Source organism: Microtus pennsylvanicus, chromosome 2, assembly GCF_037038515.1.
Source record: "Microtus pennsylvanicus isolate mMicPen1 chromosome 2, mMicPen1.hap1, whole genome shotgun sequence".
NCBI lineage: Eukaryota > Metazoa > Chordata > Mammalia > Rodentia > Cricetidae > Microtus > Microtus pennsylvanicus.
The window spans coordinates 121,511,477-121,525,216 of record NC_134580.1 but is presented as its reverse complement, the minus strand read 5'-3'; the positions used below and the strand labels follow the sequence as shown (position 1 = coordinate 121,525,216).

Here is a 13,740-nt window from a genome sequence, read left to right as displayed (position 1 = left end):
TCCAAAATCATCTATAGCACAAGCAATGTAAATGAATAATCATGTTTCTGGGCTAGTCCAGAACAAAGAAACTGCTTTAAGAATTAGGTCAAATATAAAGAAAATCACAATCTGAATGAATATGGATCTTAAAAAGATGCATTTTTGCCAGGCAGTGGTGGCACACAACTTTAATCCCAGCACTCAGGAGGCAGAGGCAGGCGGATCTCTGAGTTTGAAGCCAGCCTGGTCTACACTGCTCTACACTGGTCTACAGAACTAGTTCCAGAACTACCAGGGCTACCTAAAGAAACCCTGTCTCAAAAAACAAAAACAAACAAACAAACAGGGATGCATTTGCATTTGCATGCTCTTTGAGGTAACTGGTAAATAACTCATGTTGACTGCCCCACCCAAACATTATACAAATCTGGACAAGGACAATATGGCATGCACTGTGCCAGCAATTCCACTTTTGGCAACTTTGGGGGAAAGGCTATCTTTTTAAATCACTTTGAACCAAAAAATAAAAAAAGATGTTTTGAACTAAAAAAAAAAATCGCTTTCGGGAAGAAAAACTAGCAAAGGGCTGACATGAGGAAAGAACAAGATAAAACAAATGTGCACACTGGTCTGAATCATGTGTAGGAGCCATTGTGGAGAAAATATGGCTCAGATCCTGCTTCTATTAGGTAGGAAGTTACAAAATTTAACAAGTGTTTTCTTACCACTTGTGTGGAAGAGGGCTTATTTTCCTATCCCACCCTAGTACCCATCAAGTAAAGAAATTTGGATGAAATATAAGTCTTTAAGATACACTGGAAGAAAATTCTGGCATAGAAATTATTCCCCAAGGCTTCTCTATTTGAGCCAATTTGACGGGAAAATCGTACTTCAATGCCATTTAGAAGAAAATTCTTGCAAAGGGTATGTAACAAGAGCAAAAAAAAAACCTCCATGATTTCAGTGAATTTTAGAAGAAATTACTTTTTCTGCATATATCTTAGAAGATTTAGTTCTTATACCATTCACACTTGAGCAGATGTAAATGAAAATACCACAGTTCTAGAAAATCTGGGCAGAAATAATGGTTTTCTCTCCCCAAAGTCCCCACTGTTTACATAAATTTGGTTTTTAATTTGTTTCTTGATCATCTAAAGGGAAACCTGGGAACACATTTGTGTCCCCTAAACCACAGTGCAATGATACGAATTATTTATCTCTTGACAGTCCGTAAAATAATGTAGCATATAGTCTATGAACACTCTAAAACTCTAAGGAAATTTATAAGAAAAATCACATACCTGGTAAATTTTTTAAAAAATCTGGCATTATTTCCTAAAGACTATAAGAATTAGAGAATTTGGATAAAAAGTTCTAACTGCAAGAGCATTTGAAAGGAAAATATAGTATGCTGTTTTATCCAGATAATCCTAGTATACAATTGGGGTGAAAAACTGCAATTAGGGGGCGGAGGCGATGGCTTAGAGGTTAAATACAACAGCTGCTTTTAGAGAGAGCCAGACTTGATTCCCAGCACCCATATGGTGGCTCAGAGCCATCCATAACTCTGGTTCTAAGGTGTCTGATGCCCTCTTCTGTTCTCCGACGGCTGCAAGCATGCTTGTGATACATGCAGGAAAAACACTCAAATACATAAAATTAACAACAACAACTGTGTTTCTGGACTATCTTTTAAAAATTGCTTGGTGGTGCCCACCTTTAAACCCAGCACTCGGGAGGCAGAGGCAGGCAGAGCTCTGTGAGTTCGAGGCCAGCCTGGTTTACAGAGCGAGTTCCAGGACAGACTCCAAAGCTACAGAGAAACCCTGTCTTGAAAAGACAAACAATAAATAAGTAAATATTTGGTATATGCACTTAAGTATAAAAACAACTTTTGGAGTGAATTTGGGTAAAAAGGAAAATCTGATTTCATAGCTGGAATTTCTATTGGGTTTCCTGCCCGTTTAACTGAATTTCACTTTTCATGAGGTAAAAACCCTTCCACAAAGATCCTGAAACAAGACACTCCGGTTGAGGTATTAAAATGCTAAGGAATGGCTGCCTCAACAGCCACTGAAACCACTCTGTGTGGCTTAGCCACACACTTACTCTCTCTGAGGCCTTACGGGTCTTGCAGCTATGCCCTTATCTCCCAAGCAATGGATTTTTGTGAACAGTGAGTTCAAGACACCCGAATGGTCCATTTCCTAAAAGAATGAGAATCACAGATCAGGTTGCAGACTTGTAAAGAAGCAAAGTTCACTAGACAGGCCATAGAATGTGAGACAGGAAGGAAGCGGGCTGAAAGTTTACTAGACAACAGGCCACAGAACGTGAGACCGGAAGGAAGTGGGTTGAAAGTTTACTAGACAACAGGCCACAGAACATGAGAACGTGAGACCGGAAGGAAGTGGGCTGAAAGTTTACTAGACAACAGGCCACAGAACGTGAGAACGTGAGACCGGAAGGAAGTGGGCTGAAAGTTTACTAGACAACAGGCCACAGAACATGAGACTGGAAGGAAGTGGGCTGAGTTACTGTCCGTAAGCCTAATGAAGTTCATTGGTCTGCTTCACGAAAGTGTAAGAATTCTGACAATGAACCTTTCCATCATCCTCATTTTCTTTTTCTTTCTTTCTTTTTTTTTTTTTTTCGGTTTTTCAAGACAGGGTTTCTCTGTAGCTTTGGAGCCTGTCCTAGAACTAGCTCTTGTAGACCAGGCTGGCCTTGAACTCACAGAGATCCACCTGCCTCTGCCCCCGAGTGCTGGGATTAAAGGCGTGTGCCACCACCGCCCGGCCATCATCCTCATTTTCAAAGGGAATAGAAGGGCCCAGATGAGTGCCCCAAACAGGCTTCTGAGTCGGGCTGCAGGGGCGGTTTGTGGTGGGCACTTTCATCTTCCTGTGTCTGCTAAGGTGAGACCTTTGCCTAAAGCCCTCTCCACAGGTCTGGCACGTGTAAGTCTTCTCCCCTTATGTGTCATCTGATGTAAGGTGAGGTGTGACTTCTGGATAAAGCCTTGGCCACACTCTCTCCACACGCAGGGCTTCTCTTCAAAGTGTGCCCACTTATGTGTGATTAGAGCTGACTTGTTGGCATAGCCCAGTCCACACTGCCTGCACACGTACGGCTTCTCCCTTGAATGCTTCCTCTTGTGTCTGATGAGCCCGGCCTGGTGACTGAAGCCTCGCCCGCAGTCTCGGCACACAAACGGCTTTTCTCCTGAGTGTGTCCTCTGGTGTGCGAGGAGGTTTGACTTCTGGCTAAAGCCTCGTCCACATTCCTCACACACCATGGGCTTCTCCCCGGAGTGTGTCCTCAGGTGCCTGATGAGGTTCGACTGCTGGCTGAAGCCTCGCCCACAATCCTTGCACACGATGGGCTTCTCCCCTGAGTGGATGTGCTGGTGTCTGTTGAGGTGGGACTTTAAACTGAAGCCACGTCCACATACCCCACACATGTATGGCTTCTCCCCGGTGTGTGTCCTCTTGTGGGAGATGAGAGTTGAATTCTGGCTAAAGCTGTGCCCACACACACCACACACATAAGGCTTCTCTTTTGAGTGAGTCCTCTGATGATTGACAAGTGTTGTCCTCTGCCTGAAGCACCGCCCGCACTCTTTACAGACGTAAGGCTTCGCCCCTGAGTGCGTCCGCTGGTGGGAGATGAGGTTGGACCTGTCGCTGAAGCCAAGGCCACAGTCACTGCACACGATGGTCTTCTCCTCTAAGTGCGTCCTCTGGTGTCTCACAACAGCTGACTTCTGGCTAAAGCCTTTGCCACACTCCCTGCACACGTAAGGCTTCTCCCCTGAGTGTGTCCGCCGATGGATTATGAGGTTTGACTTCTGGCTAAAGCCTCGTCCACACTCCCTGCACACGTAAGGCTTCTCTCCCGAGTGTGTCCTCTCGTGGATGATGAGTGTTGACTTCCGGTTAAAGCCTCGCCCACACTCTCTGCACACGATGGGTTTTTCCCCAGAGTGCGCCTTCTGGTGTCTGGCAAGGCTCTTCTTTAGGCTGAAGCCCTTCTCACACACCCCACACACATACGGCTTCTCCCCTGAATGGATCCTCTGGTGACTAAGCAGGTTTGTCATCTTGTGGAAGCCCAGCCCACACTCTCCACAGCTGACCGTTCCAAACCCCAAGATTTCTATTCGCTTCAACAATTTTTCGGGTTCTTCAGTGCACCCAGCTTGTGCTGGGCTGGTCGCCATCCCTACCCATCTGATACCATTCCGGAAGCTGACTGGCTGCGGTAGGGGTGGCCTGGAGAGGGTCCCCAAACTCCTCTTCTTTGTCCTTCTAAATGAAGGTCTGGCACCTCTCTCTCCATCTTCTGATTTATCACTGCAGGAGCTCCTATCAGAGGCTCGCTGCTGCGTCTCCTGGGCCCTGTGGCAGGCGTCTCCTGCATTGGCGTGACGTTTTGCACACAGGCATGAAAAGATCCAAGGTGCACGATCACTCAGCACACACTGCACAGGGAGTTTCTGATTGGTGAGATCTGGGGGGCAGACAGGACCAGGGCAGAGTTCCAGCTTTGCCTGTGCTGCAGAGAAAAGAACAAGTCAGAATGGGGTCCGTGCAGGGATCACCCAAACAATCCTGCCTAACCTGCTGGTGACTGCACCTGGTCCTCAGAGCCACCCCCCAAGACTTCCTCCCCAGCCTCACTACCTCTCCCATCTCCTACTACATCTGGAGAAGCACTACAAACTCGAGGCTATAAAAAGCACCACAGTTGACAGATGGGTGAATCAGGCCAATACACGAGTCTCCACACAGTTACTACTACAATACCTCTGACTCACAACCGCACGGAGACAGAAACTGTGGCCCCTGTGTGCTGTGTAGCTGTGCTTTTGATAGAGAGCTGCGAACAAGACCCATGTGGAAATGTCTCCCGCTGTTCTGGAGGATGAAGCAGGCAGCCTGAGAAAGCGTAATTCCAACTCTAGTGCAAGACAGCCTAGGAGAGTGGGTGGCCCAGAGGGTGCAGCAAGTTAAGGTGTTTGTCACCAAAGCTGGAGCACACACGGTAGGAGGGAACTTAGTACCACAAGTTGTCTTCTGACCTCCATATGTGCACCATAGCACGGGAATGCCCTGCTCCAACAAAGGTTTTAAAAAAGAGAAGCAATGGTGAAATTGAAAGTGCACGACACACTTGCACTGGCGTCCCCACACTCGACAAACACGGTATCAGTGGACTACTCTGCTAGAATTCTACAGGGCTGTAAGCCCTTGGCAGGGAACAGCGTGACGATAGCAAGATCCACGGTATTGTCAAAGATGCCCCTTACCAACCTCTAAGTCCTGTTAATTTCCAGAATTAGTTTAAATAAAAATGTCCCCAAGATCAGTACAAACAATAAATCTGGAGGCTAGAAATACAGCTGAGTGGTAGAGTACTTGCTGCTCTCATGGGCCTTGGTCCTTAGAACCCCAGGGAGACAGACAGACCGGCAAGCAGGAAGGCAGAAAACACGAGGGGAAACTGGAAGGCTGAGGCAGGAGGCTCGTGGATTTGAGGCCAGCCTGATATACACATTGAGTTTAAAGCCAGATGGACTACACAGTAAGATCATCTTTGTTAAACATGAAACTACAAAACTAGGTGACAACAACGGAACCAGAAGACAACCATCGCGCGTCTCACAGCAGAGACACAGCTTATGACAAGGAAGGGATAGGTCCTGAGAAGCCCCAAGCAACAGACATCAGTGACAACTGAAAGTTAAGAAGAAACCAAGCCCAAACCCAGGAATCAGCTGAAGGCAGTCAGTGACCAAACGGTTTGAGCAGTTAGTACAGATCTTACCGAATCTTCCTAAACACTCTTTTTCTTAGCCAATGGACAATCAGTTAATAATTACATTATTCTACCCTACACTGAATGCAGTTTTCAGATATAACTAAATTAGCATAATTAGAATAATTGTCTTCATTATTAAAGTAAGCATAAGCACCCTTTCCTAACATAAAAGCCCTTCACTCTTTCTACATGGCCAACTACCAAAGAAACACCTCCCTTTTATCTTCCAACGTCTTATAAGTAACTAAGTGCAGAAGTGCAGTTCTTCTTTTAGTAAATTTTTTATGCGCATGAATACTTTGCATGTATATGTTTGGGTACCACATGTGTGCCTGGTGCTTGTGGAGTTCAATGACTGTGAGCCGTCATGTGGGTGCTGAGTATTGAACCTGGGTCCTTGGCAAGGACAACCGTTAACTGCTGCATCATCTCTCCAGCACCTAGGTGCAATTCTTTCCTACCAGGGCTCCACTGGTTGTCACAACAGGTGTGAATGACAGTCTGGGAGCCACTGATCCAACCTGATGCCCAACCCTCCCCAGCCCCAGGACAATAAAGTACCCTGACTAGGTAGCCAGCAGTGCCCCAGGCCTGTTCCTTGGGTGTATCTGAAGCCTGGCTGCTGTTACCAACTTTCTTTTGTGTCACCAAAGAAGGTGTTGCACAACTCAAACCAGCTGAGTCAGGCTCTCTATTTATGGCCAGCAACTTGAGTCTCCTCACTTCTGTGGGCACACAAAGTAGCTGGCTTTTATTTGCAGTCAACCCAGTTCAGAATTAAATTGGCCCTTTCAAAGAAATTTCAACATTGTTGTAACATCTGTATGGAGTGACAGGAAAACAAAATTTCAGTTTTCCACTGGCTGATTCTTTCCATTGACTGTGAATCTGCCATTATGTGGACACTCTGGGCTAAAGTGTCTGAGGACAAATTGAACACAAAATATGATCAGTTCAATGAATTAGTTTGAAAAGTATCTTACATCTACAGGTGCTCCTATATTTAAAGTTCATACAGATTTAATCAATACTGATATAAGTTTAAATTGCAAAAACTCAGTCAGACATGGTGGCACATGACTTTAATCCCGGCTCTCAGAAAGCAGAGGCAGGAGGTCAGAGGCTTCAAGGAAAAAGAGACAAGAGACACCGGGAAAGTTCCTGCCGGAAGACAGGGTGGCCCTGAGTCAAAAAGCACCCCAGTTCCTCATCACTGTCTCTTCTCCTCAGCATCCTGGGCCGCTACCAGCCCTGCGTCCCGTATGCCCAGGCCTTCCCCACTCACCCTGACCTGCAGCCACCTGTGGGCATTTCCTCTCTTCTTGCCATGTTTCTTTCCCTTGCTCCAGCTGGGTGATGAGTTTCGGTTTTGAAACTGGAATTCCTGTTCACCAGAAAAGAAAACAGGATGGCTATAGGTTAGGGGATGAAAGGAATTCTGACTTACCTTTGGAATAGACTCCAAAGCAAAGACTGAGGGAGGAGCTTCAGGGGCAGCGCCGTGGGTTAACCGCTACTTGAGATCAGCGGGATGGTGAGCCCAGATGAGGGTACACTGAGTCTACTCCATGCTGGGTGGATGGAACTCTATTAGAGTAATCCTGACTGGGTAGAGAAACACCTAGGAGATCAGTGCAGTGCACCTTTGAGACTGTCTGTGAGGGGTTCCAAGAGAGGACTCACTGGGAAGAAAGACCTTGCCTTGAAAGGGGGTGGCATCACCCCGTAGGCTGGGCTTGAATGGACTAGAGATGGAAAGCAGGTCCACACACACAGGTTCGCCCTTTCTCCCTCGCTCTGCTCCTGGCTGGCATGCAGTATACTGCTGGGATCTGTCAAGCCCCAGTCCCAGGTCACACTGAAACTGTGAGCCGTCATAAATAAGTCCTTCTGAGCATGGTGGTGCACTCCTTTAATCCCAACGCTGGGAAGGCACAGGAGGATGGATCTCTACAAGTTTGAGGCCAGCCTAGTCCACGTAGTGAATTCTATGACAGCCAATGGTATGTAGAGACCCTGCCTCAGAAACAAAAACAAAAGGTAATTCCTCCCTTTAAGGTGTTTTCTTGGGTATTTGCCACAAAAGTGCAAAAGTCTAACACACCTGTCTCATTTTAAAAAAGTTAACTTAGGGAAAGAAAGAGCCCCAGGTTGGAGGGAAAAGCCTAGAGACGCAGAGTATAACTATCATGCCACACACATGTGCACACGCACGCTCCCACACACACACATACACACACACATACACACATACATACACATACACACACATACATACACACACATACATACACACATACAAACACACACATACACACACACACATACACACATACATACACACACATACATACACATACACACACATACACACACATACACACACACATACATACACACACACACATACATACACACACATACATACACACACACACATACACACATACATACACACACATACATATACATACACACACATACATACACACACACACATACACACACACACATACATATACATACACACACATACATACACATACACACACATACACACACACACACATACACACACACGTGCGCGCGCGTGCACACACACCTACTGACGTTCAACTCTACAAAATCAGACTTCCCTAGGAAAGCAGGGAATGCGCAGGGAGAGCAAACAAACCCAAAAGTCAATACAAAAAGCAAGATGGCCACTCCAGCACAGCCTAAAATTCCAGGTGTACATGCAAACAACCGAGCGCTTGCATCCTGAGACAACACCGCTTACCCAGAGACACCAGGTTGCTGTAATTCTCCAACATCACCTCTCTGTACAGGGACCTCTGAGCAGGGCTCAGCAGGCGCCACTCCTCCTGAGAGAAATCCACAGCCACATCTCTGAATGCCATGTGTACCTGTAACACAGAACAACCTTGCTTGCCCCTAAGCCGGGTACCTGCACAGCAAAACGAATGAAAACAGACACCAAAGGACACTGACCTCTCCATCCTCAGCAAACAAATATGAAAACCATATTTAAGCTTACAAAAGCATTTTCTCAAGCTAGGGTGGGAGATGGCCTCGAGGTGGGGGGTTGGAAAGATGGCTCTTTAATAGAACTGTTTCAGCTTCCAAAGGACCGGCTTGATTCCCAGTACCCACACGGCAGCACGCAACCCTTGGGGATCCGATGCCTTCTTTGGTCTCCACAGGCACTGTATGAATGTGGTACACAGACATACATACAGGCAAAACATCATACATGAAATAAAAACTAATCTCAAACACCATTTTTTAAATTAAAATGTAAAACAGAAAATGAGAATTCAAACAATTTAGCTAAAAATGACCTCATTAAAAGATTCATATTGAGAAAGAAAAGAACCAAAATAAAATCCTAACTCTAGCTTGAATTAAGTATCTTGAGACATACATGAAAGCATCTAGAATCAAAAATTCAAAACTAAGAAACCGAGAAATGGGCAGAATCTCGACCCCAAGAAGATCTGCCTGGACTTCTGAGAGAAAACATGGAAAAAGCCTATCTGTAGAATTGCTTATGAAGAGCAAAGAATAAATTATAAGATATCCAAGAATAGGCTGAATAAAAATGACAGACATTGAAGAATGGCCGGGAAAAAAACCCTGAAGGTAAAAAAATAAAGCAAAGATGCAAAAGGACCAAAGAGAAAGGTGAGAAAGAAAAGAGACAAAAGTATAATGTTCATGTAATTACTCTTTCTGAAAACAAACCAACAAAAACAATGCGCAGAACAAGCATCTAAAAGCATGATAGAAGAAAACATTTCTAAAATATTTGACTGGGACTGGGTGTGGTGGTGCACACCTTTAATCCCAGCCCTTGGGAAACATAGGCAGATGAATCTCTGATTTTGAGGGTAGCCTGGTCTACACAGTGAGTTCCAGGACAGCCAGGGCTATGTGGAGAGACCCTGTCTCCAAAGCAAAGCAAAACAAAACAGATGACAGACCTGAATTAAATATGAAAGTACTATGAGACAGGGAGAAGGGCCAACTCTTCACTCTGAGAATCCACTAGAGAATCTAGGAGTCGTAGAAGAACACAGAGCGATGGTAAGCAAAAGAAACTATAGTCTTCAATAAACTTTCAAAATCACAACTTGACCACTGCACGTTACAGGCAGGAATGTACAACGGCAGAGCCACAAATCCATCCAGTGGCTCCTCACAAAAGGATTGTGTGCTCCACCACGCTACTCTGAACATATACACAGAGCACTGAGAGCAGAAACTCGAGCAGGGATTGGCTCACTGGTGTGGACAGACAGCAGTTTCACTCACAGTGCTGAGGGAATACCTGGAGATTTTTACCGGTAACCCGTGTCTCTTCAAACCTCCACTCACTGACTCAACCATACCTGTGTGAAGCCCACCACACCCGTTATTACTGCGGCATGCACAGAGTGGCAATGTTCTCTTTCCCTTTTCCACCCTGAGTTCAGTCATTACAGCTCTGTAAGAGCAGTTGTCCCATCTCCCTGCTTATTGAACTCAGTTATTTATTTATATACAGTTGGGTTGTTACCTCTGGTTTTCTGCTGTTCAGATTGCCTTACCCCAGCCTTAAACACTGGTTTTGGGTTGCCTCTGCTTTAACTAATAACCGTGATTCAGGTAACACTGTACCACCAGCTTACACTGAAGAACACGAGACAACTTTCACTCTTGGCACTCCTAAGATACCATGTATGAAGTTCAGCTACCCTGCTGGAGAGAACACACAGAGGCAGGGAGCCAGGTACTACATGCTACATGAAAAGGGTGAGACCAAGGGTCCTTGCTGACCCCAGTCTTCTAGTGGACCCACTAAAGCACCAAAGGTGTGGAGAGTATTATCTTATATTGTTCTACATAAGTGACTACAGCCTAGGGGAAGAGGTGAATGAATAAGATACACCCTTTAACAAACATGCACGAGCACAGAAGAACAGTAACAGAAGTGGCTGGGGCTCTGGAATTTCAAAGAGCGGTTAGAGAGACCTCTGTCAGGTCTGAAGGCTGTGCGGGAGTAAATAGCTCAGACAAGAGAATAGCCCGGGCATAGGCTGGCAAGACAGAGGAACGATGGATGTGGCTGATGTGGCAAGTCAGGACAGAGGAGGAGAGATGAAGACCTAGTGTTGGAGGACACTGGCTTCAACTTTGATTAAGATGAAAAGTCACCGGCTGACATCATTACAGCTGAAAAGATCCTCGTGGTTTCTGTACAAACGTGCCTGGGGGCAGGGTAAGAGAGTAAGTGAAGAGGTCAGGAGATGGCACTGATCATCCACGGACCCAGACCATAGTGGAAGCAGCAAGCGTCAGTGACAGTTCGTGGAGCTAAGTGAGCACGCGTGGAACTCAGGAGAGGATTCCACAGCCAATCAGACACAGTGAATCTCAGAGAGCCAGCTTGTATCACCAGGTAAGTTACAGCTGTTAAACATGGCCCAGCAAGGCCCAGGGAAACAGGAGGAGGGGCACAGGAAGAGAAAGCCAGTTGGGTGAATTCCACATCTCTTTTACCTTCGATCACAGATGTTAAATCTGGAGGGAAAAAAAGAAGGCAACAAAAAACATACTTCAAAAACTCCACACAGACTGAATATTAAATCATATTAAGTTTAATGCCATTGGGTGTGACAATGAAATTGTATGCATTAAAGTTATGCATCTTTTAAAATAAAATCGTGTGTGTGCAGCTGTCACTGGGTGTTAGGGGCATCTATGGAAGTAGGTGCCAGGAAAATAACTGGAAACTATTCCAGTAGGACAAACAGCAAATGAGGACAGATGCAGGCCAGCTCCTGACGCAGGACGAACAAATGTTGAGGTGGAATGGAATGCAGGGAAATGGCTGGAGGAGCAGTAAGTGAGTACACCCGGCCTGAATACTGATTCCCTGCGCAAACTGTCACCCTTAGAGCAAGGGGATCTTCCTAGGAGAACCATGGGTTCTGGTCACCAGTGGGACACCACGAGATACAAGATGAGAGCAAAGTCAAACCTACTCCTGGTTCAGGATGCAAAAGTGAACGGCACTCACCTGAAGCTGGACAGTCAGGAACCCAAAAGTATTCTTCCCAGCAGGAAGCACTGTAGGCAGCCAGGGGTCCCAGGATGCACAGCAACAACAAACAAACAAACAACAACAAAGGTTCAGGAAAGTCCTTGGAAATCTTCAAGCTCCAACGGGGCTGTGCACTGCTTCTTCCTTAAAGGCATTAGGAACGGACCTGCCACAGAAGACAAGACGAGAAGAATTGTGGGTACTTCCTGGAGAGCAAGCTGGGATGCGGTCGAGGAACTCAGCCTTCCCTGGCATGCTGCTGATGGCAGGAGTAAGATAATCCTCTCTGGCTGGTAGTCGTGAAAGTCAATACTTACTGGACGCTTGGAACACTCCAGAGACTGTTCCAGGCAGTCTTCATTCTAGCAATAACTCCAAGTAGATGCTACTCTCCTTTTACACATGAGACTGAGGACACAATGAGATCAGGCCCTTGCCAAGGTGACCGACTAGGAAGTGACAGCCTGTGAAAACATGGCTGTGAGGCCCAGAGTCTCTAGGGTGCTAAGGGTTCTTCGAGTGTTAACTTTGAGATAAATCATGATTAGTCACAGGGTGGCCAGCATCTGGGTGACAGATCTTTGAAGCTTTATATTTTTTATACTTTTCTGGCTGTTTGGGATTTCTCTATAACAAAACATTAAAATGCAATTTAAAACCCCTAAGCTTCTTGTAGTCACTGAGTCTTTGGGTGCTTTGAAAAAGTTGAGGAATGGGTCCCAGTTTGCCTGCCTCCTTTTCAAAGCCCTAACTGGGAGTGGGGAACACTAAACTGAGACCCTAAGACCGGGCCAACATAGCCACTTGACACACAGTGAAATCTGGGCTTATTGGGCTAGGGTAGGGGGCCCTCACCACATATCAGCAAAGTTGAGAAGTGGTAGAACCAAAAGACCTCTAGCTCCCCAAAACACCAAAAAAATCCTGAGGCTCACAGACCTAGACAGTCCCATCCCAAGACCTAGTAAATAAATATCAAACTCTAAAAGTCTCCTTAGTCAGGCCTCACCTACTAGCGCACCTAAAGCTTGAGCGATCTCCTATAACAATACTGCCATTTCAACCAACGCTGAACCTGTCCCCACCCACAAGAACCCTAACAAAGAAAAACCAAGCCTTGCGCACCCATAGAACACTAGGGCAGCTGAGGTTCATACAACTTCCTCAGAAATGCATGCTCACACCCCCAAGATAACACACCCGCGCCGGCGTGTCCCCTCAGCTCCCAGATACCAGCACCACTGCCGAGTGCCCAGATAAACCCCAGACCAGCCCTGCAGGATCTTCCCCTCGGTCCCGAATAGGGCTCGTGGGAGAAGCACTCACCGACGCCACCAAAGAATAAGGGGTTGCTCCAGCCACCAGCTGGGGAGCGATTCCCCCCCACTACCCGCAGGCGTCGGGACTACATCACCCAGAGCCCTCCAGGCGCAAGAACCACGCCTCCCAGTATGCCCCGCGCCACCCATTAACTTGGACTGCCCGCAGCTCCCGTGGTCCTTTGATCTGTCCATTTCTGGTCGAGTGCTTCCCGCTTAGCTGGAGTGTGGATGCTTCGACACCTGGAAGCGTTATCCTCCTTCCTAAGACAACGTTCCTAAAGCGTAGTCACGCTCCTCTCAGCGCCTCTGCCTGAGAAACTACACTCCCCAGTGCCCCCTGCAGCGACTTCCGCATCCGGTGCCATCTGACGCCCCCCACTTCTCGCCCCATACACCCGTCCCACACACTCGTCCGGTACACACACAAATCCACCCGCGAGCTGAAATAGCGTCCCAGAGATGCTTCTTGGTTACCCAGTGGAAGAACTGCACTCTTTGGGTCTTTCGGGGTCTCTCAGTACCTGCTGC

General features: G+C 46.6%; 1 protein-coding gene across 1 annotated transcript; it reads right to left on the bottom strand.

The window, feature by feature from the left end:
- Nucleotides 1-1,818: 1,818 nt before the first annotated feature.
- On the bottom strand, nt 1,819-13,284 carry Znf133 (zinc finger protein 133). The gene is given in 7 exon segments (XM_075962356.1): nt 1,819-2,959; nt 2,962-4,539; nt 7,091-7,189; nt 8,585-8,711; nt 11,347-11,367; nt 11,867-12,056; nt 13,217-13,284. Coding segments are annotated over 4 exon segments (2,073 nt in total). The 5' UTR covers nt 8,706-8,711; nt 11,347-11,367; nt 11,867-12,056; nt 13,217-13,284; the 3' UTR covers nt 1,819-2,684.
- Between the last annotated feature and the right edge of the window lie 456 nt (nt 13,285-13,740).